This window comes from Vulpes vulpes, chromosome 15, assembly GCF_048418805.1.
Source record: "Vulpes vulpes isolate BD-2025 chromosome 15, VulVul3, whole genome shotgun sequence".
NCBI classification, from domain to species: domain Eukaryota; kingdom Metazoa; phylum Chordata; class Mammalia; order Carnivora; family Canidae; genus Vulpes; species Vulpes vulpes.
The window spans coordinates 116,835,974-116,859,437 of NC_132794.1; the positions used below are offsets into that span (position 1 = coordinate 116,835,974).

A 23,464-nucleotide genomic window follows, 5' to 3' on the forward strand; every position below is an offset into this window, starting at 1 on the left:
GCCCTCGTGCCCGTCATGGGCCTCTTCCTTGCACCGCGTCTGCCGTCCGCAGAGCCTGCCAATGTCCTGACTTTCCGAGAGGCTTCAAACGTGAGGCTGTGCTGAACTGGGGCAGAGGACGGGGTGGGCTCCCACTGCACCACCTGCCTCCTGAACGCGCTCTGGGTTCTTAGGCACATTTTTTTGATAAAAGAGATCTTTATTTGAGAGAGAGAGAGAGAGAGCAAGCAGGAGCGGGAGGGACAGGGAGAGGGAGAGAGACAATCCCAAGCAGACTCCACGCCCAGCGCAGAGCCCGATGCAGGGCTCGATGTCAGGACCCTGAGATCACAACCTGAGCCGAAATCGAGAGCAAGACGCCTACTGACTGCACCACCCGGGCGCCCTCAAGGCACATATTTTAAGCAGAACATACCCACGAGGGCTTCTGTGCCGGAGACGGCTGCCCAGCACCCGGCCAGGCCCTCGGCCCCCCTCCAGGGAGCTTAGACACTTGGATCCTAAATTTACCCCTTTGTGTGGGACTCAGGAGGAAAGAAGCCCCAGCACGTGGCCTGCAGGACGGGCTAACGGCGGGTCCCCGGCCACGGGGGCTGCCGCCACACCCAGAGGGCAACAGGCACGGAGGGCTGTGCACTCGAGGAGTGTGACTGTAGTCTCGCAGCGCCTCCCCCTCCCTCGCAGTCCCTGTCACCCCAAGCTGCCTTTGGGAGCTCCTGCCATCTCGTGCAGATGGGAGATCGGCAGTCAGGGTGGAATTACTTTGCCCAACATCACAAAGCGAAAGCAGGAGGCACCCAACTCCAACTCAAGAGCTGCCCAAAGCAAACCCACAGCCTCACCCATCCCATGGCCCCCCTGGTACCCTGACGGCTCCGTGCATGGGGCTGAGCACATGGGCACCAGGGAGGCCCAGCGCAGGCCAGACACGGTCCAACATCCACGTGCCCGGGAGCCACTGAGACACCTGCCCACGGAGGCCCGGGGCCCCCAGAGCAGTCAGTGAGACGGGACCTGAGGCCTCCCGCCGTCTGCTTGGTGGTTCGATCTGTTCTGCGCTCAGTAGAGTCAAGCGATCCCCCCTCCTTCTACACCACGTAACTGTCTGCTACGGGAAGTCACCGGCGCAAAAGGCCTTGTCACCTACCGGTTCCTCTTGGTTCTCAGGCTGCGGTCTCCCCTGCCGTCCTCAGACCGTGACCCGTCGCTGTGCTCAGCTGGAAGAGAATCAAGTTAACAAGGTTGGAGTGTCAGCTCCCGTCACTCCGGCAAAACACCAAAAAGTGCTCGTTTTCATGCGGAGTCATCTGGAAATTAAGGAAACAGACCTCAAGCCCGAGAACCCGCTACCTCCTGTACCCCTGGGCGTTCCAGCAGAAGAGACACCTGATTTCCTTGTGTGCGGAGGCTGCGAGATGGTCCAGCCAGGCCAGAGGATGGAGAACGGCAGGTGGGCACCTCCCCAGGCCTCCCCGGCCACCTGGGCACGCAGGCCCCAGAGAAGCCTTTCCGGGGGGGACTTCACATTCTTGCCAGGGAACCAAGAGCCACCCCCCGCCCCGCTCCCTCCGTGTCCCTGCAGGGAACCAGCACATCTCTCGCACATGTGGCATCCACTTCACTCCTGACTACGCGTCTACGTCAAAAACCCAATTTGATTTTGAGGACGGGTCCCCCCCTTCCATCCCGAGGAGCCTGGCCTTGTAAATATTTGATGAGCTTTTGGAATGAAAAAGTGAAAAGGTGCTTCAGTGTTTCCTCTGTGTCTCCAAGAGGGGGAGAGGGAAAACGAGCTTCCACACGGTTCTAGAGCATCGGAATCTCAGTCCTGACAGATGAGTGATTCCCACACGCTCCCTGGCTTCACAGCTGCCTCTGGCCCTGCTTCTCATTCTGTACCCATGAGACCCAGGACACGGCTTCTCACGCTCCGTCCTGTGCGGGCAGAGGTGCTGGGGGCGGGGCTCTGCTGAGCATCCCCAGGTCCCCGAGGCCCTGGCCCCCGCACACTGGGCTGCCTAAGCCCACCCTTCCTGAGGAGCCTGCGCATGAGGACACCCCCTCCAGGAATGCGCTGCTTGGAATCCCAAGGAGGGCTCCAATCCCCATCTAGTCAACGCTCTTGGAGTGGGGCTGGCAGCAAGATGAGAAAGTCAGGCTCTGGAAGCTCCCGGCTGCCCAGTCCACCCGCATCCTGCTTCTAAGGCCCCTCCCACCCATGTCCTCCCCCCCCAAGCTGCATACCCTACACCATCGTGGGCCCCGGGGGACCCAGCCACAAGTCTGTGAGCCCAGTGCACCAGCAGGACGGGACCCTGTGGAAGAGGCTCGCCCAGGGAGGAGGCCTCACAGACATGGACCCTGCCCAGACGGAGATGGAGCAGAGCGGGTTCCCTGCAGGACAGTGTGTGGTACGGGGGATGGGGGGGTGGCATCTGGGACGTCAGCCCAGGGAAGGCTGAGCATCGTAGCCTGAGCTGCACCGTTGCGCGGAGCCTCACACTCTAGTGACACTCAGGGGTCCTGGGTGCTGGAGGGAGCTGCTCGGTAGGCGCCAGTAGCAGTGAGGACAGACCCCAGTTGTGACAACCAAAATGTCTCCAGAAATTGCTAAACATCCCCTAGGGGACAGAAGCCCCCTCCTCGCTGAGAACCAGAGAAAGAGCATTTGTGATAAATGAGCTAACAGGGGGCAGGATTTGCCTGCTTCACGCCCTGCACGCTCCTCCCACGTGCCCCCCCCCAGCGCCGGGCATCAGGCTGCTGACCCCCAGAGGCATGCTCAGGCCCCTGCTCCTGGCCTCCCTGCCTCCGTGTCCCACAGGTACCTGCACCTTGCACACTCCGCCAGGTGCTTCCTATGCCCACCGGCACCCTCCCCGTGAGACTCCAGGGCTGGCTCCAGGCCCTCTGCCCCCACATGTGCGGGGCCCTCCCATGGGCTCCACCTCGGCGCCCCCACACCCGTTGTGAGTCTGCCTGTCTACTCCGCGGGGTGTTTGCATCTCTCCCAAGGTGTGCTTCCTTCCCAGAGCATCCAGAGGCCTGATGCTCCGGCGAGGTTTTCAAGAAAGAAGGGGGTCGTGCTTGCCATCTGCTTGTCCCGTGGGCAGAGGACAAGGGTGATGAAGAGCACAGAGCTATGGCCAGAATTTGAAACAAAGTGGAGGACGGGAAGGCCCTTCCCCATGGCTGCTCCAGAACACACTCCAGGGGAGACCTAAGGTTAGACGTGAAAAATTAAATATTTTTTTTTAATTAAAGAAATGAGGTCGTACGATTATAAAGATGTTGGTTATTTTTTTTTTTTTTGAAGATTTTTGTTTGTTGGGAATAGTCTCGTCGTAAAGCCTTCCTAAATCAAGACACGGAATCCAAAAGCCGTAAAGGGAAATATCCAGAAATGTGGCTGCCTTTAAAAATGCAAGTCTGGTGGGTAGGCTGCGTGAGGGGCAGAGGAGGAGCCCTGGGACCAGCAGGTCCTCTAGAGCGGCCACGGAGCTGGAGACGCCGCCCGACTCTGGCTCCAGAACTCGGGGCTCTGATGAGACCGCGGAGCCGCCGGGAAGAGCCGCCTTCCTTTTTTTTTTTTTTTTTAAATTTTATTATTATTTATTTATTTTTAAGAGCCACCTTCCTACACGGACGGTGGACATGATGGAGCAGAGACCCCAGGGACCACACCCGACAAGGATCACACTTAAGAAAACCAAAAATCTGGGATCCCTGGGTGGCGCAGCGGTTTGGCGCCTGCCTTTGGCCCAGGGCGCGATCCTGGAGACCTGGGATCGAATCCCACATCAGGCTCCCGGCGCATGGAGCCTGCTTCTCCCTCCGCCTGTGTCTCTGCCTCTCTCTTTCTCTCTGTATGACTATCATAAATAAATAAAATTAAAAAAAAAAAAAAAAAAGAAAACCAAAAATCTTGGAAAAGTGACAAATGGATGGTTCCAGCCCTTTGCCAGCCAGAACCCGAAGTCCCTTGAGGATATGAGAAGCTGTTTTCCAGACTCGCCGTGTGATGAACCCAGAAAGTCCAGTTCTCAACAACAACAAGAAAATCACAACATGTACCGAGCAGTAGGAAAGCGTGGCCCATTCACAAGAAAGAAGGGGACAGAAACCACATTCACAGGCGTGAACTCCGAGGTCAGCGTGAGAGCTAAAACCAAGAAACTTTCCAGGGAAATCTTCTTGCCATTGGATTTGGTCATGGTTTCGTACCTTTGGCACCAAGACACAGGTGAAAAAAGAAAAAAAAAAAAAAAACACCAGATAAATGAAACTTCATAAAATTAAAACCTTTTGTACATCTGAGGACAGTACTAGCAGCAGAGTGAAAAGGCAACCCACAGAATGGGCGAGAATATTCACAAACCAAAAAAATAAATAAAAATAAAAATAATAAAAATAAAAAAGAATATTCACAAACCACAGGTCGCGTGAGGGATTGGTAAGCAGATCATATTTGAAACTCCTGCCACTCCACACCACCACCGCCAACCACGGCACCACCAACCGAATTAAAAAAAAAATAAAAAAGAAGAAGGACAAGCAACATGAATAGACATTTCTCTAAAGAAGCCGTACGAACGGCCAGGAAGCACCCGAGAAGATGCTGCGCACGTGTAGTCTTTAGGGAAGCGCTAATCCGATCCAGAACGAGGCACCGCTCCCAGCCTGCGATGGCAGACACAGCAGTGGTAATACCTGGAGCCACAACAACAGAGGATGGAGGAGGAGGGGCAGCGGGGACGCCCGCGGGCCCCTGGTGGGCCCTCCCAAGAGCTCACGGCTTGGAGGACGTCTTGGCTGCTCCTCAGAAGGTCAAACACAGAGCGACCCTGCAGGTCAGCAGCTCCACTCTTCTGTTTCTACACAAAACAGCTGGGAACCGGGCCCCAAACGGGTATTTGTGTGCAGGGTTTGCACGAGCACCACTCACCGTGGCCCCAAGGGGCAACAACCCAAGCGTGCTCCAGCAGAGGCACGGACCACCCAAGTGGGGTCCATCCGTGCGATGGGACATCTTCAGCCAGAACAAGGATTGGAAATCGGACCCGTTGCTCAACGCGGATAAGCCGCGAAGACGTTCTTCTCCGCAGAGGGAGCAGGACACCCATGGGCAGTCCTAGGACTGGGCCCGCACGGGCCATGTGGACAGGCGGGGCCGCGGGGAGGAAGCCCCGGGGAGCGGCCGAAACCGGCCACCCGGCTCCTGGGCGGGGTGATGAGAAAGTCTGGGAGGCGGGAGTGACGGTTGCACAGCGCGGGAAGGCGGCCGCCGGCAGCGAATCACACGCTTAGAACCGCAAGCTCCAGGTTACGTGGGTTTTAAAACAGTGAGACAAAACTCAAGACCCATTTTTTTTTTAATTGGAAAAAAAATCAAAAGAGGAAGAAAAAACTGTTAATTGTAGCCGGAATGCTGATATTTGCAAGAGTCTGCATATTTCAATAATGGAGACAGACCCGAGCACGTCCCGGGGACACAAAAGGAACAGCCAATAAGCCCTTGAAAAGGTTCCATTTCACTCAAAATTAAAGAAATGCCAACGGAAACAAAGGACGGGCTTTCAGAATTCAGTGTCGAGGATGCACAGTGCTTCTGGAAGTGTGCGGAATCTACTAATGGGTGTGGGCACTGGGCTTTTTTTTGTTTGTTTGTTTTGTTTTTTAGGATTTTATTTATTTATTTTGAGAGTCAGAGAGAGAGAGAACATGAGCAGGGGGAGGAGCAGGGAGCCCGATGCAGGACTCAACCCCAGGACCCGGGATCGTGAGCTGAGCCGAAGGCAGACGCTTCACCCACGGAGCCCCCTGGGCTCTCTTTTTGGAGGAAAATTTAAAAGGCCTGTACCTTCTGCCCCGGTAATTCTAATAACATGAACTTGTAGGACACAAGTACTCGCAGGAACGCCGCTAAGACACCGCAGGTGCACGAAGCTGTTCTCATCAGCACGTCCAGCTGGAGGAGCGGGAGGGAGGGAGCTGTGCTCGGCCGGGAGCATCTGGGCCTCAGAGCCAGGGTCCAGGCCGCAGGCTCCCTACAGACCCGCCCAGGACTCAGGGCACAGTGCTCAGCGGCCCGTCCCGCCCGCGGGAGCCCAGCTCGCACAGGGCAGCGGCCGCGGTGCACCCGACCCCCTGCCCTGCGCACAGCTCTGTCTGCACCTTCTAGATCCACGGAGTCTGTCCTTCATTTAAGGCTGTTTGTCCTGAGGCTCCCGGGGATCCGTGCTCGCGAGATGACGGGAAGGGGAGGCGCCCTGCTTCCTCCCGGGGCACCGAAGAGACGAAGACCCCCCAGCCCGTGGCTGCCCTGGGCAAAAAGAGGGGCAAGGCGGGGGTGCTTGGCTGCTTGGACAAGAGGCCCCCGGGGGCCTGTCGGGGAGGCTGGGTCGGAGCGGCCCGAGGTGTGACGGCGGCGGCGGCGGGACGTGGGCGCACTCGTGGGAGTCGGGGAGGGCTGCCAAGCAGCAGGGCTCCCCCGTTTCTCTGGGGCGCCCTCCAGCACCAACAACCACGCCTCGGATTCCCTGGGCGCCGACGGGGCCTGGATGCCAACGGTTCAGTTAGACTCTGACACCAACGGCCTGGGGGCAGCATCAGGTCCCCACCACCCGGGCTCCCCTCCTGACTGACCCGCTGGAGGTGCTCGGGTTTCCTGGAGGAGTCCACGGAACCCATGGAGACACTGGTCCCTGGGCAGGGCTCAGGACCTCCCTCCCGCCTGCCCTTCCTGCCTGCCCCTCCTCCTCCCTGCCCCTCCTGCCTCCTCCCTGCCCCTCCTGCCTCCTCCCTGACCCTCCTCCTTGCTCTTTCCTCCCCCCACCTCCTCCCTTCTCCCTCCTGCCTGTCCCTCTTCTTTCCTCCCTGCTCTCTGCCCCTCCTCCTTGCTCTCTGCCCTTCCTCCCTGCTTCCTGGTCCCTCCTCCCTATTCCTCCTCCTTCTTTCCCCTCCTCCCCACCCTCCTCCCCTCCTCCCTGCTCCCTCCTCTGCAGGCCCAGGGCAGGTGGCAGAGATGGGTGGGGGTGTCAGCCTGCATGGAGCACACGAGGGATGGGAGAGGGCAGATCCAGGGCCTGGCCATGGCTCCACCCACTAACTGGGGCCCTCTGGACACCAAAATTGCTGTCTGCATCCTTTGCTCCCTGCAGGTCATATTCAATTTCTGAAGGAAGGATCACAAAGTCAGGTGGAGAGAGAGCCGGAGCAGAGCTGGGGGTGGTGCACGCGGCCCCAGAAAAGGGTAGGAGCCCTGGTAGGAGCTGCGGGGCCAGGGTCCGGGGAGCCGGGGGTCAGTCACTGCGAGAGACGAGCCTCTTGGTCCCTGGAAAGGCTGCACTGATGGGGCCTCCTCGCTGAGGTCCACCCTGCACCTGCCCAGGCTCTGACCCCTCCCGAGCTCCTCAGGACACAGGCTCTCCCGGGTGCCCTCCTCCCTGCGTCTGGTGCAGTGAGGGGTCCTTCCTCAGGGAGCACCTTGGCTGCCAGTCCGGGGACTGACTGTGCTCTGTCCACCCCCAGACCTGGCCCGTCACTGCCCGCCATACCCACTGGCCTCCGGCTTGCTGTCGGGCTGGGCTCCAGCCCAGGGCTGGTCATCCAGGCCCCGAGTACAGTGATTGGTTTGGGAGGGAGCGCAGGTCCTCCTCCCCACCCTCCTCCTTCATTCCTGGGTCGGCACTGGGGGTGGGGGTGGGCAGCATGAAGCCTTGGGTTCTGGGGACCACTTAGGAAGATGCTCTCCCAGCCTGTTGAAGGCCGTGCGGGGCCCCAGGCGCTGGCTCTGCCCCAGTATCAGCACTCGATTCGCTGGTGCACCTCGGAGGAGGCCCTGCCCCAATGTCCCAGCCCTGCCACCCTGCTCTGGCACCCTGACCACACCACCCTGCCCCGCCGTCCTGACCCCACTGTCCCGGTCCCCAGGCTGCAGCAAACAAGACGCGAGGGCTCCAGAGCATCATGAAGGCCCTGCCCAGGTGCCTGGCCTGCTCCTTCCCAACCCGGCCGCCTGGCACCTTCAGAGCTCAACAGGCTCCCCCCGTGCGCCCTGGAGGGCTGGCCTGGCTCCACTCATCTGCCACGTCCAGGGTCCTGGATCATTCACGGAGCAAGGAGGGGGCACAGGCTGGGGGCACAGGCCAGGGGCCCCCCGGGTTGCCGGGCGGGGGATGCAGGTCCCAGGGAGGGTCAGGGTCCCTCCCAAACAGCCGGGCCGGGTGAACCCCGCATGGGGGGCCTCCCCTCAACCTGGTCCTTGGGGCAGGTGCTGCCCACCTCGGGCTGCAAGGACCAGTCACAGGGACGATGTCCGCGGAGCCCGGCCACCTGGTCACACCGTGGCTCCCAGACCTGTGTGCTCTCCCGGGGCAGACAGAGCTCGGGAAAGCCACCCTTTCAGCAGGCACAGCTGTGTTTACTCACAGGCAGGGCTTTATGTGCCACTCGCAAAACGAACATCATTATCACTGTACATTTGTCCTGAATATAAATGACTAAAATGTTTACAGAGGAATTGAAGCTGAGTGACATCCGGGCCCCTCTGCTGAAAGGACAAGGCCGCCTGCACCTGACTCTGGGGGTGTCGGGCACAGGGAGTAAAGTGTTTCCCGGAGCCGCGTTCCTGTCACAGGCTCACAGCCCCCTTCGGATGTGGAGTCAAACCCACCAGGGTACAAATCCTGGACCCCCCACCTGAGAGAAACGTGACCTTGGGCAGGTTAATTCACCGATGTCCTTTAACTCCCTCTTCCGTAAAACTGGCCTGAAGCGGGCGGGTTGTAGAATGAGGGCCCCAGAGACGGCCACGCCGGGTCCCTGGAACCCGCGAGCATATTAGGTTCTGACCTGGTGCTGGGGGGCGTCCTGGGTCATCCAGGTGAGCCCAGTGTAATCAGAAGGACCCTCCCGGGGGAGGAGAAAGGCGGAAGAGTGGGCAGGAAGCTCACACAGAAGGCCCCACCCTGGGAGGCCGCGCAGGTGCCCCGTGCCCCACCCCCTCTCCCACCTGGGCTGCTCTCGGCCCAGGGAGCTTCCCACCTGGGCCTGGGCCTGGGGGCTCCCGAGTGCAGGTAAACACAGGGACAGAGCCCAGCGTCTGGTGGGACTGAGGGCCACCCGAGGCCGAGGACACCGGGGAGCGTCCTCTCACCTGAGCAGCTGGCCGAGGCCCCCAAACCTCAGGCCAGGTCACGAATGCTGCTTGTGCTTCCCGGTTCACCCTTGTTGGGTGGGTATTTACTCCCAACCAACAGCATAGCTACTGGAGCTATAAAAACATCTGGATACGGTGCAAGATAATTAGGAAATAATTCAGGTCTTTGTCTGAGTCTCTCGGCAACGCTAACTGAATGAAAAAGGGGATTTTTCCCATATCTGCTGAGTGATGAGTGGCTTAGCGCTTTTGGCAGCTCCGTGTCTTGTACCATGAAGCCGCCTGACACCATGAGCTCCCACCCCGGGCCTCACGTCCCAGCACACAGACACACTTCCAGGACTGAGAGCCCCGAAATGTGGCAGCTGTCGTATGAGACTCATTTATTTCATTTGCCTCTTGAAAAATAATTGGTATCAATTGAAGAGCTTAATCGTTCTATTTCAGACCAGAAACAGGTAGGGATATATTCAAATCCAAAATGACTCCTGGAGGAACAAAATTGTGAAAAACAAAATTCTCCACCAAGAACAATCTCCCCTAGAGCTGGTTCTTACAATAATTAGGGTCAAATCATTTGATGAGTCATGACGGATGAACAGCCAGGGAGAAATGTCACTTGCTGATGGCCGGGGGTCATCCACTCTGCCCACTAATCGCTAATTAATCCTCCAGAAACACCTTCTGTCCTAATTGTTTTGCTGCAAACAAAACAATTTGGGCGGGCGGATCTGAGAAAATCAGGAACGATGCACATAGATGTCAATTCTACCCCACAACAGGAAGTGAAGGATTGAGGTCGTTTGCATATCTTTAAGATTCAGGTTTAAAAAAAAATCCCACTGATTTAAGAAAATCTCTTCCTCTTTTTTTACAAGAGGAAGCAAGGTTAAAACTGTTTTGTAACCACGTGTAACGTTTCATCACCTGTCTACCTAGAGTAGTTAGGGCCGTGGTTATGAGTTAATGGAAGACGAGGTGTCCTGATACATCAAATCTAAATTAATCAGATATTACTGGCTGTGGTTGTCAGACTTAAGGCCCAACTCTCTACCTTTTTAAAGATTAAGTGGTGAAATGGAGCACTGATCTCTGACCCAGGTAATTCAGATCCTGCTGTTAAATTAATTACACCAGGAGGCCATTAGGCCGACAGGGCTCCGATGCCTCGCAGGTCTACTCAAGCAAACCGAAACCCAAGCCCGTAAACGTCTCAGGTCACAAAATCCATCAAAACGCCGCGGACGGCCAAGCACAAACCGCCAAGTGGGCTCGAAGCCACAGCCAGTGCCAGGTTCCCCTTCCCATACCCCTCTCCCGGGCTCCCATGGGCCCCAAGAACTGCTTCCCACAGTGTCGCTGCCCGGTCGGAACGGGCTTCTGCTCCAATAACCTCTTCGACTGTTTAATAGACCCCAGTTTCCGCTCCGCCCTGTCGTCCCCCTCAGTCCCCACGAGCCTTGGCAGTGGCAGGTGACGCAGTGGGGGGACCTCACGTTCTGCGGTCCCCCTCCGTTTCTCCCACACCCGGGCTTCATTACGTCCGAAGGAGAGAAGCCACAGAGCAGCCATGTGCTGACTGGTCATGAGTTCCTGTCTCATGCCTGCCAACACTTCGGGGGAAAAAAGAGGGAAGAAGGGAGGGAGGAAGGGGGGGAGGTAAAAACAACACCCAATTATCCACGAGTGCGCAAGCGAAGGAAGCTGCCTGCATCCCTTGGCTTTTACCAATCAAGTCCAATCACAGCTCCGATCACCGCACCTTTATCTTTCTCATGGGATTGGGGGGTCTTCTCATGGGATCGGGGGTCTCATGACGGGACCTCGGGAAATGAGGATTTGTTTTCAAACCTTCTTCCAAGGAAACATCCCTTTTAAAAACGGATACCAATCAAAGGAGGAAACAAAATCACAAACCCGATTCCTGCAGTCCCTCAATGCAGCTCCGTTTCTGCAGATTCAATTAAATACCCGCCTAAGACATTTCTCTTCCCAACATCCGTTGACTCGGGCTCTCTGGAGAATGTTCTCCGTTATCTCAGGTGAAACAAGCATATTAAACCCGCATCCCTCAATCTCAAGAGACCACCACCAGCTTTGGAAGAGCAGCATTTTCCAGTCCCTCGGCACCGTTAAACATGTTAAGAAAACTTGTATAATTCCGTTTTCTAAAGTCCCAGTTCAACGCCTCTGCCTTTGACTAAAAATGTGGGTAGATGCTGTCTTGGGTTGACCCTCTCTGTGATGAGAATTGAAAACATCATTGCAAACTCAATAAAATACCCCATAAATATAAAACAAAGGCCCTCTTTCAAGGGGTCAAGAGCCAGTTTCCTGGCCGCTCAGCCAAGTGTGTGCATCTGAGGCTGGGACGGCGCCCCTGACCTCAGGTCTCTCCGGCGTAGCCAACGCTATCTAACCCACGTGCGCGGGGAATGGGGCTTTCCCAACACCGCAGCTAATAAAAAATATATTCCATTAATCGGAAAATATTCTTGCTGAAATGCTAACTGTTCTTTTCTGACTCCGGGGGAGTGGGATTTCCACAGGCGTCCTCAGACACAGCTACCTCTCCGCCAAGCGCCCCGGCCCCAGTCCCGGCCCCCACAGAGGAACACGGACTTCCCCGCACCCCTGCCTTTCCCTGGAGTTCAAGCACCTCCGAATCCACAATGCACATGTCCCCTACAAAGCTCCAGAACGAATGTGCGAAGAGGAAGGAAATACACCCCTGTTTGTGTGCATGAGGTCTCCCAAGTGGGGTTCATGAAACATTTGGAATAGAAATTAAATGTTGGCTAATGATGATGGGGAATGAAGAAGCTGAGGGAATGAAAAACGTCTTCTCTGAGTTAACAACCTCACGAGAGGCGAAAAGAAAGTCCTGGCCAAGCCCCCCGGGAAGAAGGTGTCTCCAGCAGAAAGTGCCATAGAAACGTAATTCCTAAATCCTAAGACAGCAGACACCATTCTTTAAAAATCAAGTTCCAGCATAACCGGGAAAAACACGCTTTCCCTTCGTGTCCCTGGGGAATATGCAGTTTAGACACTTAGGAAACTGGATGCGAATAGCCCAGTGGGTAGTTACGTGTTGGGGCCTCCAGCTTGCGCTTGTGGGGCGGGTCCTCGATGATCCGGTTGAGGTCTCCACGGTTTTTCAGGTCCATGGGCTTCTCCCACACCGACAGCTGCATCGTTGGGTTGAAGAAGAAGACGCGGTCATCGCCGGTCCAGACCACACACCTGCGCGAGTGGAAAACTCACCTCAGTGCCCCTCGAACACATTCAGTCAAGAAATCATCGGCCATTGAACACCAATAAAAAAAATAAGTCAATAGGAGAAGGACAAACATTATATGGTCTCATTCATTTGGGGAATATAAATAATAGAGGGAATAGAAGGGGAAGGGAGAAGAAATGGGTAGGAAATATCAGAAAGGGAGACAGAACATGAAGACTCCTAACTCTGGGAAACGAACTAGGGGTGGTGGAAGGGGAGGTGGGCGGGGGGTGGCGGTGACTGGGTGACGGGCACTGAGGGGGGCCCTTGACGGGATGAGCACTGGGTGTTATTCTGTATGTTGGCAAATTGAACACCAATAAAAAATAAATTTATTATTAAAAAAATATTGAAAAAAAAAAACAAAAACACACAGGCCAACTCTGACTTACCACCTGCTTTTGCAAATAAAGTTATATTGAACGCCCCCAAAATAAATAAATAAATAAATAAATAAATAAATAAATAAATAAATTTATATAAAAAATAAAATGTTCATTCTTTACCCTCAAAAAAATTGAACACCAATAAAAAATAAATTTATATAAAAAAATAAATAAAATAAAATGTTCATTTTGACCCTCAAAAAAAGAAAAAAAGAAAGAAAGAAAGAAAGAAATCATCAGCCTGCGCCTGGACCCAAAAACCCCTTCGTGCCTGAACATCTGCACGTTTGCAAAGGTCACTTACGTAACGTATAAATCGTAACGACCGTGCCTGGCTTTTTAGGGGAATTTACAGAGCTTCTCCTGCTTTCCCACTTGACTAAGAGGCAGGTACTGTGCTGACCGTCCTCTCACCAGGAAGGACAGCAAAGTCGAGCAAAGCAAGGAGCTTGTCAGGGTCCCTGGAGGTCCAAGCTCCTCCCGGCTCACCACCTGTCTCTGCTGTATCGTGCCCGCGCTCCGGGGCGCCTCGGGCCCCCGACCCAGGGACCCCGTGACTCGAGGGGGCTTCCCGGTAAACACTCCCGACTCACGGGCCATCGGGCCACATGCGAGCCCACATTCCCGGCGTCACAGACAGTAAACGGGCGGCTGTGATGAGCAACCCTGGCTCCCACTGTCCAGTTTGTTTCTAGAAGAGCAAAGAATTAAGCTTTGTGTTTTCACACAGAAGAACCCAAAATCTCCAGAAGGAATAATATCCCAATTTTAAGACCCCGTCTCTGTCGAAGGCTATTAGAGAGGAGAAGAGATGATAAGAAGTGAAGACAGACACGAGAAAGAAAGGACGGGGTCGGTTCCTAAGCAGTGTGAGCGGGTCTGTAAGGTCGGCCTGCGGGAACCCGGGTCGGGCTGCACAGCCACCCAACGAACGTGGCCCCTCGAGGCCACCAGTCTGGTCTCTGCCTCCATCCTGGGCTTGGGCCCAGGATGGAGCAGAGCAGCAGCCCTGTGCTGGCACCAAGGCCCGCCGCTGGCCTGGGCTCCCGGAAGGTTCCCCTTGGGCACGTCCGCCTCCCTCCCTGGGCCTCAGCTCCTCAGACTGGCCTTCCAGAGCCCCACGGCCCCAGGGGACCCCAGAGCTGGGACTGAGCGGGAAAACCACAGGTGCTGGGACCTTCCGGCCACGGGATTTCTTCTGACGGGGCCTCTGACCAACGGGGAGCCGCCTGCCGGGCACTGCCTTCGTCCCTGGTAACCGCTGCTCCCTTGCCCGGCTGGACGGGCACGGCTGTCTGTCTGCCATTGGGAGGAGCCGGCCGGCACCGGCCACTCTGCTCTGCACCGAGGAGATGCCTCCACCCCGGCTCTGCATGCTCACAGCTACACATTTCCCACGGACCGTGCCGAGGGCTCGGGGGCTGAACCCATGCTCTGGGAACAGTGAACAGGCCAGGCTCACTCCCAGAAGTGATGCTGCGACGGTCGGTCGGGTTCACTGTCCCAGCCAGGCCGGGTTCGTGGGTGTGGTGGTCAGGGTGATGGCCCCTAGGACGTCCTCATCTTAACCCCTAGACCTGGGAATGGGTGACCCTGCAGGGCAAGGGGATGCTTTGCAGATGTAAGTTAGTGTCTTGAGATAGGAGATGTCCCTGGATTGTCTGGGCAGGAGAGGCCTAGTTGGAGGAGGAGGGGTCACGGAAGCAGAGGTCAGACACCCATGGGGGTGGGGGTGAGGGAGGGAGATGGGGGCGCCCCAGGCTGAGGGGCTCAGGGACGGAGGAAGGACAAAGAAAGGCAAGTGGCCCCAGAAGCTGGAAGGAGCAGGGACCAGCCTCTCCCCTGGAGCCTCCAGAAGGAACATGGCCCGGCCCACACCTGGATTTTAGTCCCGCTGAGACCCAGATGGGCCTTCTGACCTCCAGAATTATGAGATGATCAATCTGTGGAGCTGAAAACTCTGGGTTTGTGGCAGACTGGTCAGGGGGCTCCCCTTGGGCCCTCTGTGTCCTGGGCTCCAGCCTTAGACCTGCCTCCAGGCCGCAGTGACCCAAACCCCCAGCGCCGGGCGCGCAGGCATTGGCCAGGGCTGGCACTGCAGGTGGAAGGATGGTGACCCACCCTCGAGCTGACCTCTCGCCCTCCCTCTAGACCTGTCCTTGACCCCAGGTGGCCTCAGTTACACTGTGCATGTGTGTGGGGAGGTTAGAATGGAAATCTGCATTATTCTAACCATGGGGACGTGGAAGCAGGACGCCAGGACCCCTGGCTTTGTTAGAGGCCGGAGGGCTGGGAATTAGGAAGCAGGGACGCTGGAGCACCCCCAGGGCTAGGCCGCGTGGTGTAGAGGGACCCCTGGGTGCCTGGCCTCCTGTAGTGCAGAGTCAGATGGGCGCCGCCCAGGTGGGACCGACCTCCCGCAGGGCCTGTGGGACCCACCTGGATTCCTCCCTGCATCTTGGTTTCCAACAAAAACCAACTATCACTTCAGCACAGACCAGAGCAGTCCGGGGAGGAGGGCTCTCCTGAGCGCCAAGCGTAGCCGCGGAGGGCTGCTAACCTGCTCTCCACCTGGTCCTCCCCCCAGGGAACCCGGCTGCAAAGGACCCAGTCCCGGTGCCACAGGGACAGGCGTGAATTGAAGCCGAGAGCTGGTGGCGGGGTAAATAACCGTGCTCCCCCAAGGGACATCGGCCCACGCGCGGGCTGCGTCGCCTTCAACTGGAGGGAGCCAGCGGCGACTGCAAAACTAACCGTATGTGTCGTGTGTGCACGTTAATAGGTGTGCATTCACCTTCCTCAGTCAGGCCGTGTAATTCCCGGACAGCGGCCTCATCCCCCCTTCTCTTGCACCCGCCCCCGTACCCCAGGGGACGTCACGGGCACCTCAGCGTTAGTTGAGTCTGGGGCAGAGCCCCCTAACAGATGAGGCTCGGGCCCCCCTCGAGAGGAGCCGGGCTGGCTGCCGGGGACCCCGGTCACCTTCCGACAGGGCCCCCCAGGGCTGCTGGCTCCGGGCGGGGAGGCGGTGACACGCGCGTTGGGTCCCTCCCTCTGTGCACCTGATTTGCTCCCCTGCATGCCCGTTCTGGGAGGACTGTCCTGAGGGCACAGCGCCCGGCGTCCCCTGGGTCTCACCCCAGGGCTCAGGGCTGGGGACCAAATAGCAGGGCCTGGGTTTGCTCCCCCCGCCCCACCTCACCCCTCCGCGTCTCCAGGAAGGGCTGACTGTGCGCGTTGGGCTGGGGGCAGCGACACACAGAGGAGGGAGCACAGACCTCCCTCCACCTTCCCTCCTGTGACTGCAGGATCTGGGGCGAGAAACGCATACTTGGGCTTGTCCCCGTTCCCGGCACGGCGCTCCTGAAATCCTGGGGTTTCCTGACACAGTGGGACTGGCTCCTGTTACTGGCATCACAAGCTCTTTATGCTAATGGGGTGGCTCTGGGATCCTCGGGGTGGGGCAGGCGGCCAGGAGAACCAACCATGTGACTGTGACCAGGGTTGGAACCTCCCCACCCCTGGGGACGGGGAGTGGGTCTGGGGGTTGGATCCACCACCCTTGGCCAATGGTCAGTCAATCCCGCCTACATGGTGAGGCCTCTGTGAAAACCCAGAAGGAGGGGGACCAGAGACCTTGTGGGTTGGGGATCACGTGGGGCCTGGGAGACAGTGCCCCCTGCCCGGAGAGGGTGTGGAAGCTCCCCCCCACCATGTGTCCCATCCGGCTGTTCCCAGGTTGTGCCCTTTTAGAATCACCCGGTCACCTAGTAAGGAAAATGCCGAGTTCCCTGAACGGCTCTAGCGCATCAGTCCAGCCGGAGGAGGGGTTGCGGGAACCTGGGATCCGGCGCCAGTCGGACCCAAGCAGAGGCGACAGCCTGCACTTGGATGGGTGTCTCCAGTGGGCAGGGGCAGTGCCATGGGCCGGAGCCCCTGACCTGCGTGCGGGCCCTGAGCCGCCTCCAGGTAGACAGGGTCACGCGGGGTGACGCCCGGGCCACCAGCGGGTGTCGGAGAAGGCTGGGCCAGGACGCAGGGCAGGGGGCGTCAGCAGCGAGGTCCTGCCCTGGAGTCTTGAGCGCCGGGAGACCGGGACGTGCTCAGCCGTTCCCCATCCCCCTGTCCCTGGCGGTGGCGCCCACCCCGCGGGGCCGACTCAGGGAGGAGCACACAGGGGAACACCTGTTCCCGCAGACGAGGGCTCGGCCCCCGTGGGGAAATGCTCGTGCCGGCACGTGTGCCCGCTGCTCTAGGCCGGGGGCCTCGCCGTCTCTTGCGACGACCGGTCAGGCTGGTGACATCGCTGTGTCATTCCAGACACTGGGAAGCGTGGCTGCCGCCCGTGGAAGTGCAAGAGGCTGACGGTGCACGGCCCCGATGGCCCAGACGGCCGAGGGGGCAGCTCGGCGCCCCGGGGCCCGTGTTCCTAAGGGAGCAACAGGGACGCGGCCCCCCGCCCTCCGAGGACGAGCCGCAGCGGGCGGGAGAGGCAGGGGCACCGCGCTGGGCCCAGGACAGGCGTGCAGGTGACGGGTGGGAGGAGCCAGTCGCCCAGGTCCCCCCCACCCTGCACACCATCGCTCCACCCGGCTGCGCTTCCTGCGTGGACACTTCTCTTCCCCCCTTCCAGTGAGCAGCGTGAGGGCGCCAGGCAGGCAGCGCCGAGCTGGGCTCCCGCTGCGGCGTCCCGCGGCCGTCGGTCCGGCCTCCCCGGGGGCAGTCGCTCGTTCACGACCCCGGCACGAGGCCCAGGGCCGCCCCCCGTTGCTCTCCCCAGAACGAGGGCCCCAGGGGCTCTGTGTTGGCCGTGCTTCAGGGCTTCGGGGGACGATCTTTCTGGAGATTCACGTTGAGACCCCCCTGCACCCTGGAGGCCACCAGGGTCCGGCTCCGGCAGCCACAGGGCCCACCCACGGCACCAGGGCTTGGCCGGCGGAGCGATGCAGGTGCGGCTCCTCACACCCCGTGAGCGGCAGTGGCACGTCTGCCCCCTGCCCGGAGCTGTGGGCTCTTGGACGCGGATCTGAACGGCAGCCTCCTCCCGGCCCGACCCTCCGCCTGAACTACGCACTCTGACATGTCCCTGAACCTCAGAGTCCCCCCCGCACAAGTAACGTCTCACCGCCCCTCCCTGAATGAATCAAACACTCGATGATGCTAAGGGGACGGAGGGACATTCGGCCTCTCTTGGCCACGTGTGCGAGGCAGTGACGGTGCCAGCCCAGCACCCTCTTCGCTGCACTCTCCCATGGCTTTGCTCTCATCAAATACCAGCCACACGTATGATGCTTTGGGACATTCTCCTTCCTTTCTGGAAAACTTCCACCAACTTCCCCCAAGAACATTTCTTTTTTATATTGATTCTTTTTTTTTTTTAAGATTTTATTTATTTATTCATGAGAGACACAGGCAGAGAGAAAAGCAGGCTCCATGCAGGGAGCCGGACGTGGGACTCGATCCCGGGACCCTGGGGTCACGCCCTGGGCCAAGGGCAGGTGCTCAACTGCTGAGCCACCGAGGTGTCCCGATATTAATTCTTCTAAAGTCAAACGTGTCCACTACCTATAGTCAGAAAATTCTAGAGAATCTGCTTTTAAAACATCCTGCTCCGTGAATTAATAGTTATAAGTGAGGGCAGCCCGGCTCCCTGCATGGAGCCTGCTTCTCCCTCTGCCTGTGTCTCTGCCTCTCTCTCTCTCTCTCTCTCTGGGTCTCTCATGAATAAATAAATTAAATCTTAAAAAAATATATAGTTATGAGTGAATTAAAAGGTCCCTCAATAGGGGGCTAAAATAGCGAATAAAGCCAGAATGAAAAGCACAGTGTTCACGTGAAGTCAGACGGAGCAGGGAGTGTGCCTGGGGGGTCGCGCCCCCCGTCACCTGCTCAGGGGATGCCCTCCCGCTCCAAGGCAGAAGGCCATGCACGCCGCAGGCTTGTCCGCAGCCACATTGGGCCCCAGGCCCCAGCCCCCTCCGCGGCCACAGCCTCCCACGCACTCGGGCAGCGTCCCCCCTTGTCCTCAGAGCAACCGCAGGTGTGGGCCTCGCCGGGAGGTGCACCTGCTGGCTGAGTCAGCCTCCCGCCAGGGCTGCACGCTGGTCTGTCCTGAGCGCGCTCTCGCCTCTTCCTGAGCTGCTGTGAAGAGGACTCTGGGTTTTGCTTGGAAGGCATCACGGGCGTAAAGCTTTCACTCTGTCAACCTCGACTTTTCAGAAAATACACTTGCTTCAAAACCACAGGTGCTTTTATTTATTTATTTATTTATTTATTTATTTATTTATTTTTGCTTTCTTTTTTTTTTTTTTTGCTTCTTTTTGCTTTTTTTTTTTTTAAACAAAATTCACAGAAATAGTGAATTGCTTGTAAATCCATAATCTTATAACGAATTTTAAAACTCTAATCATTGGCACCACCATTGATGGTCATTTGAGCCAAAAGCTCATGAGCTTTACACTTGAACTTTTTTTTTTTATTATTATTTTTTTTCGTGTCTTCGACAATCCCGAGGAGCACGATCTAATTACCTTCCAGGAGCGGAGTAGCTCAGCTGCCCCCGGAGTTGCCATGTGGGTCCAAAGCCAGATTATACAAAAGGAGGAGGACGAGGAGCAGGAGAAATGGAGAAACAGAAATCGGTGAGACACTGAACAGCGCTGTTCTAGAACCAGCCCTCCCGAGGCAGGAGCAGATTGGAAAGAACAGCTCAGATTACATCGCGTCTCTCCCCACGACTCCCTCTTGCATTTCGAGGCGGATGGGATGTCACCTCCTATGAAGGTGCAGACGCAGGCTTCGCGCCCCAGGTGACGGCATCCTTAAGACTTCCCCGTGGCATCAGGCTACATGAGCTTCTGGGGAGCAGAGTTGGCCCAAGAAATTTTTCTGGGCTCTGAAGCCGCATCCGGGGGTCACGCTGGCAGCAGCTGGAAGGACGAGGGGTCCCTCTTGCCCCATGTCCATGGGTGTCCGGGCACTGACCTGGCATTTCTCCGGTGCTTCATGTGATGCTAACGTGATGAAGGCGGTGCCTCGGGCCGTGTCTCTTGGCAGAGAGGACAGACGGTCACACACAGTTAGGAATAATCATGGGAGGGACGCCTGGGTGGCTCCTGGGATCGAGTCCCACATCGGGCTCCCTGCATGGAGCCTGCTTCTCCCTCTACCTGTGTCTCTGCCTCTCTCTGTGTCTCTCATGAATAAATAAATAAAATCTTAAAAACAAATAATCAAGAGAGCCGCTTCTTCGCTGGGGCGCCCCACCGCGCTCCTCAGCCCTCCCGCGCAGAACCAGGAGGTTTCCAGTCCAGGCGGTTTTCCCCGAGGTCCCCCAGGGAGCGAAGCTTTCAACCTCCCGCAGCAAGTGTGTCCTTCTCCACCACGTCCGAGCGGTTAGGCTCTGACCGACCCTCCGTCCTCCCACGCATTCAACTTCTCAGCTCCGATTTGGTTCAAAACGTGACCAGAGCAAAAAAGCGAAGAGAATAAGAATATTTTGATTTCCATTTTTACAGGTTTTGAGTAGATTCCAAAGCTCTTTACTTCTTTATTGTGATACCAGCTGCCTCCGCCCCCAGCTCTGTGATGGTCCAGAAGAGTCTTTTCCAAGCCTGTTGGGTTTGCCCCATGTACCCTGAAGCTTCTAGAGTCTTCTAGAAATCCCAAGTTTTCCCTGGAGAATGTTGGTCTGACGTCAAGGCTCAGGTCCCACAGGTGAGGTCTAGTTCTCAGATCTGACCTGAGCTGGCAGCCTGAGCCCTCACCCTTCGCCCGGAGGATTAGGAGGAGGGTCCACTTCTGAGGACAGCGGTGGGGCCTCCTGACCGATGGGACCACCGTGCAGAGCACGTGCCTTCGGGGCAAGAACAAGAACTGGATTCCCCAAGACTTGAGCAGGGAGCCCCGGCATCTCACCATGAGAAGTAAAGAGAGGTGCTTAGTGAAACCACAGAGCTCCTCGGGTCACCTGCCAGCACCTGCGGGACGTGCCTGCATCCCCTAGCTCAGGTCCAAGGGACCCGGTCACACCACACCGTCCCCCCAGCCCGCGTCCACACGGAACACCTGAGCATCAAGCTCTCCTGGTCAGGGGTGAAGGTGCATTCCTGGAACCGTCTGCATCCGATGAGGGTGTCCACGATGCGTGAGGGCAGAGTCAGATGCCCTGGCACACAGGCGGCCGGGAGGACACAGGTGACAGAGCCAGGGTCCCGTCCTCCTGTGGGGCCCTCTGCCCTCCGCCTGCCTGAGAACTGACTGACCCGAAGAGCGAGCCCAACAGCAGCAAAGCCCAGAACAAGGGGCAGCAGCAGAGGGAAGGTGAGGCCGGCCCGGGATCAAGTGTCACGGGAGAGGCTTCCTGGTGGCCGACAGCGGAGTGGGATACATGTGCTGCAACCAAGGCTCCCACACGTGATGCCAAGATGAATGAGGAGGTCAGGCCACGCCGACGCGAAGCCACCTCCCCACCGGAGAATGAAGGCGAGGGGGCCCCTTCACCCCCAAGGTTGGGGGTCCATCCTCCGCGTCGGGGGACATGCAAACAGGCCCCTCAGGTGTGCGGGGGCTCCGTCAACATGCACACCCTTAACCCAAGAGCTGCCCCACACGCCAAGGAGCTCCGCTCCTGGTGGAACCAAGTCCGGGAAGCACACACGGAGGAGCGCAGCTTCTCTGCTCCGGCGGGGACGCAAGCGCAGGTGCCAGCCCGTTGGCCTCATTCCCACTCAGCAAGTGCATCCTCGGGCCGTGGAGCCCGTCTGGGCCCATGCGGGGCTCCAATGTCCTGCAGGAGGGTGACTGTGCCACCTGCCGCCCAGCCAGCTCGCTCAGGGGGTGGCCCCATCAGTAAGGGCGTTGGGAGAGCTCCTGGTCCCTGAACACTCGGGTCCTATGGGTGGTGCTCTCAGGGCCACGGGAGCTCCCGGACGGCCCCACACAGCTCCACCTGCTGTGGGGCTGTTCCTGAGTCCCATCCTTCCTAACAAGACTGTAACCACGGGTCAACCTTTCTCCTAAGCTCCGTGAGTCATCCTACCCCGTGATCACACCCGAGGGAAGCTGTAGGGACCACGCCTGGGCGATCAGCCGGGCCCATGTGCGGACACAGCCCGGGTCTGGGGAGAGGGGCAGCGTGGAGGGGCAGGGCCGTCAGCCTCTGGGGTCTGGCTTGAACGGAGCTGCAGGACACTCCTCGCGTGAGGGGACGCCCGAGGGCTGGGTGTGCGCTGTGGGCGAGCGGAGGCAGGCTCTTCTCCGACAGCGTTTTCAGGGTGCAGAGCGGCTTCAGCTGAAGGCAGAGGGTGGGGGCTGCCAGTGCTGGCGACACCGACCACAGGCCATGCAGAGAAGGGACGCAGGCCCAGGGCTCCAGGTGGTCAGAACATGATTGACCACAAGAGGCAGGTGACCAGGGCAGGTACGCGGGGCCCGGTAGGTGCCCAACGTGCCCTTCCTTCGGGCATCGCCGGTCACCAGGGACGCCGTGCAAGGCCGATGGCATGCGGGGGACCATCAGCAGGTGGCTGCCCCTACGCAGAGGCCCGTGCGGTGGACGCAAGGGCACGGCCTCTGTTGTCTGGACTAGCTGTTCCTTCCAGCTCTGTCCTACCCTCTCATCTTCAGGTTTTTAAAACTAATTTTTATTATAATAACCTTCTTATTCTGCTTCCAAATTACTCCATTATAAAAGGACATTTTTAAAAACCAAAGACAGTGGCTCCCCCGTGGAGGGTATTTTGAGTACAGCACACTCGAAGATCAGCAATCCTCACAGGGCAGCTGGAGAGAGCCAGACACATCTCTAATTAGCAGCCACCCGGTTACTATGTTCCTGGAGTAGAGGGAAAAAGGCTCCTTGAAGCGTGATGCGTGCTACGCTTTCTTCAGACGGCGTCTTTCACTGACATATATGCAGCAGCTCACTATTTTAATAGAGATGCGCAAATGCACAAGAGCAAGATACCTCAGCACTTAAATGTTATTTCTCTTTCTGCAGAATGTGACAACGGTGTGCAGCTGTCCCTGCCACGCGCCGCAAATTAATTTTTTTAAAGCACAGTATCACCTAAGGAACGTGCACGTCCGCTTTGGTGCCAACAAGCAAGCGTGAGGCAGGACGAGGCTACTGGTCACTGGTCTCGGGCATCTTACCAGGGGGATCCGGGCACCGGGGTAGAGGCCACGGGTCTGTTGCCCTCCGCCGCGCTGTCCTCTCTTGTGACGAGTATCGATGGAGGCTCCTTTCAACAGAAAGAGAACGATAGCACTTTTTTTTTTTTTAATTTAAACACTCATCTTCAATTAGGCAAGCAAGTGAAGAATAACGTGTCTCCTGCAGACGGGCCTGCCCACAGCACCCACTCGATAACAACCCGCTCAGGGCGGCGAAGCAGACGGGCCTGAGCAATTACGCTGAGAATACGGAATTGAAGGCACAACAGACCGTGCTGAGGGACTCAGACAAAGGCATCTCCCTCATTACCCCAAATTGGCTAAACTCTCTGCAGAGTCCGCCCAGAGATTGCCTCCGGATGTCTTAACATCTCGTGGGTGAAACATCACGTGCCATTCATCTCCAGGAACGGGCTGGGCCCCCAGAGCTGCAAACTCAGAGGCCGCAGCCCAGAGCTTCCA

General features: G+C 57.6%; 1 protein-coding gene across 2 annotated transcripts in view; it reads right to left on the reverse strand.

Moving 5' to 3' along the window:
• Positions 1–23,464, reverse strand: part of TCERG1L (transcription elongation regulator 1 like) — a 181,171-nt gene that overhangs the window by 34,489 nt on the left and 123,218 nt on the right. For both annotated transcript variants that reach the window (XM_072740432.1, XM_072740431.1), the window contains 3 exons: positions 22,982–23,070; positions 12,249–12,403; positions 1,148–1,217 (listed from right to left, as the gene is read on the reverse strand). In XM_072740432.1, coding sequence (XP_072596533.1) covers positions 1,148–1,217; positions 12,249–12,403; positions 22,982–23,070 — 314 coding nt within the window. The remainder of the gene's footprint in view (positions 1–1,147; positions 1,218–12,248; positions 12,404–22,981; positions 23,071–23,464) is intronic.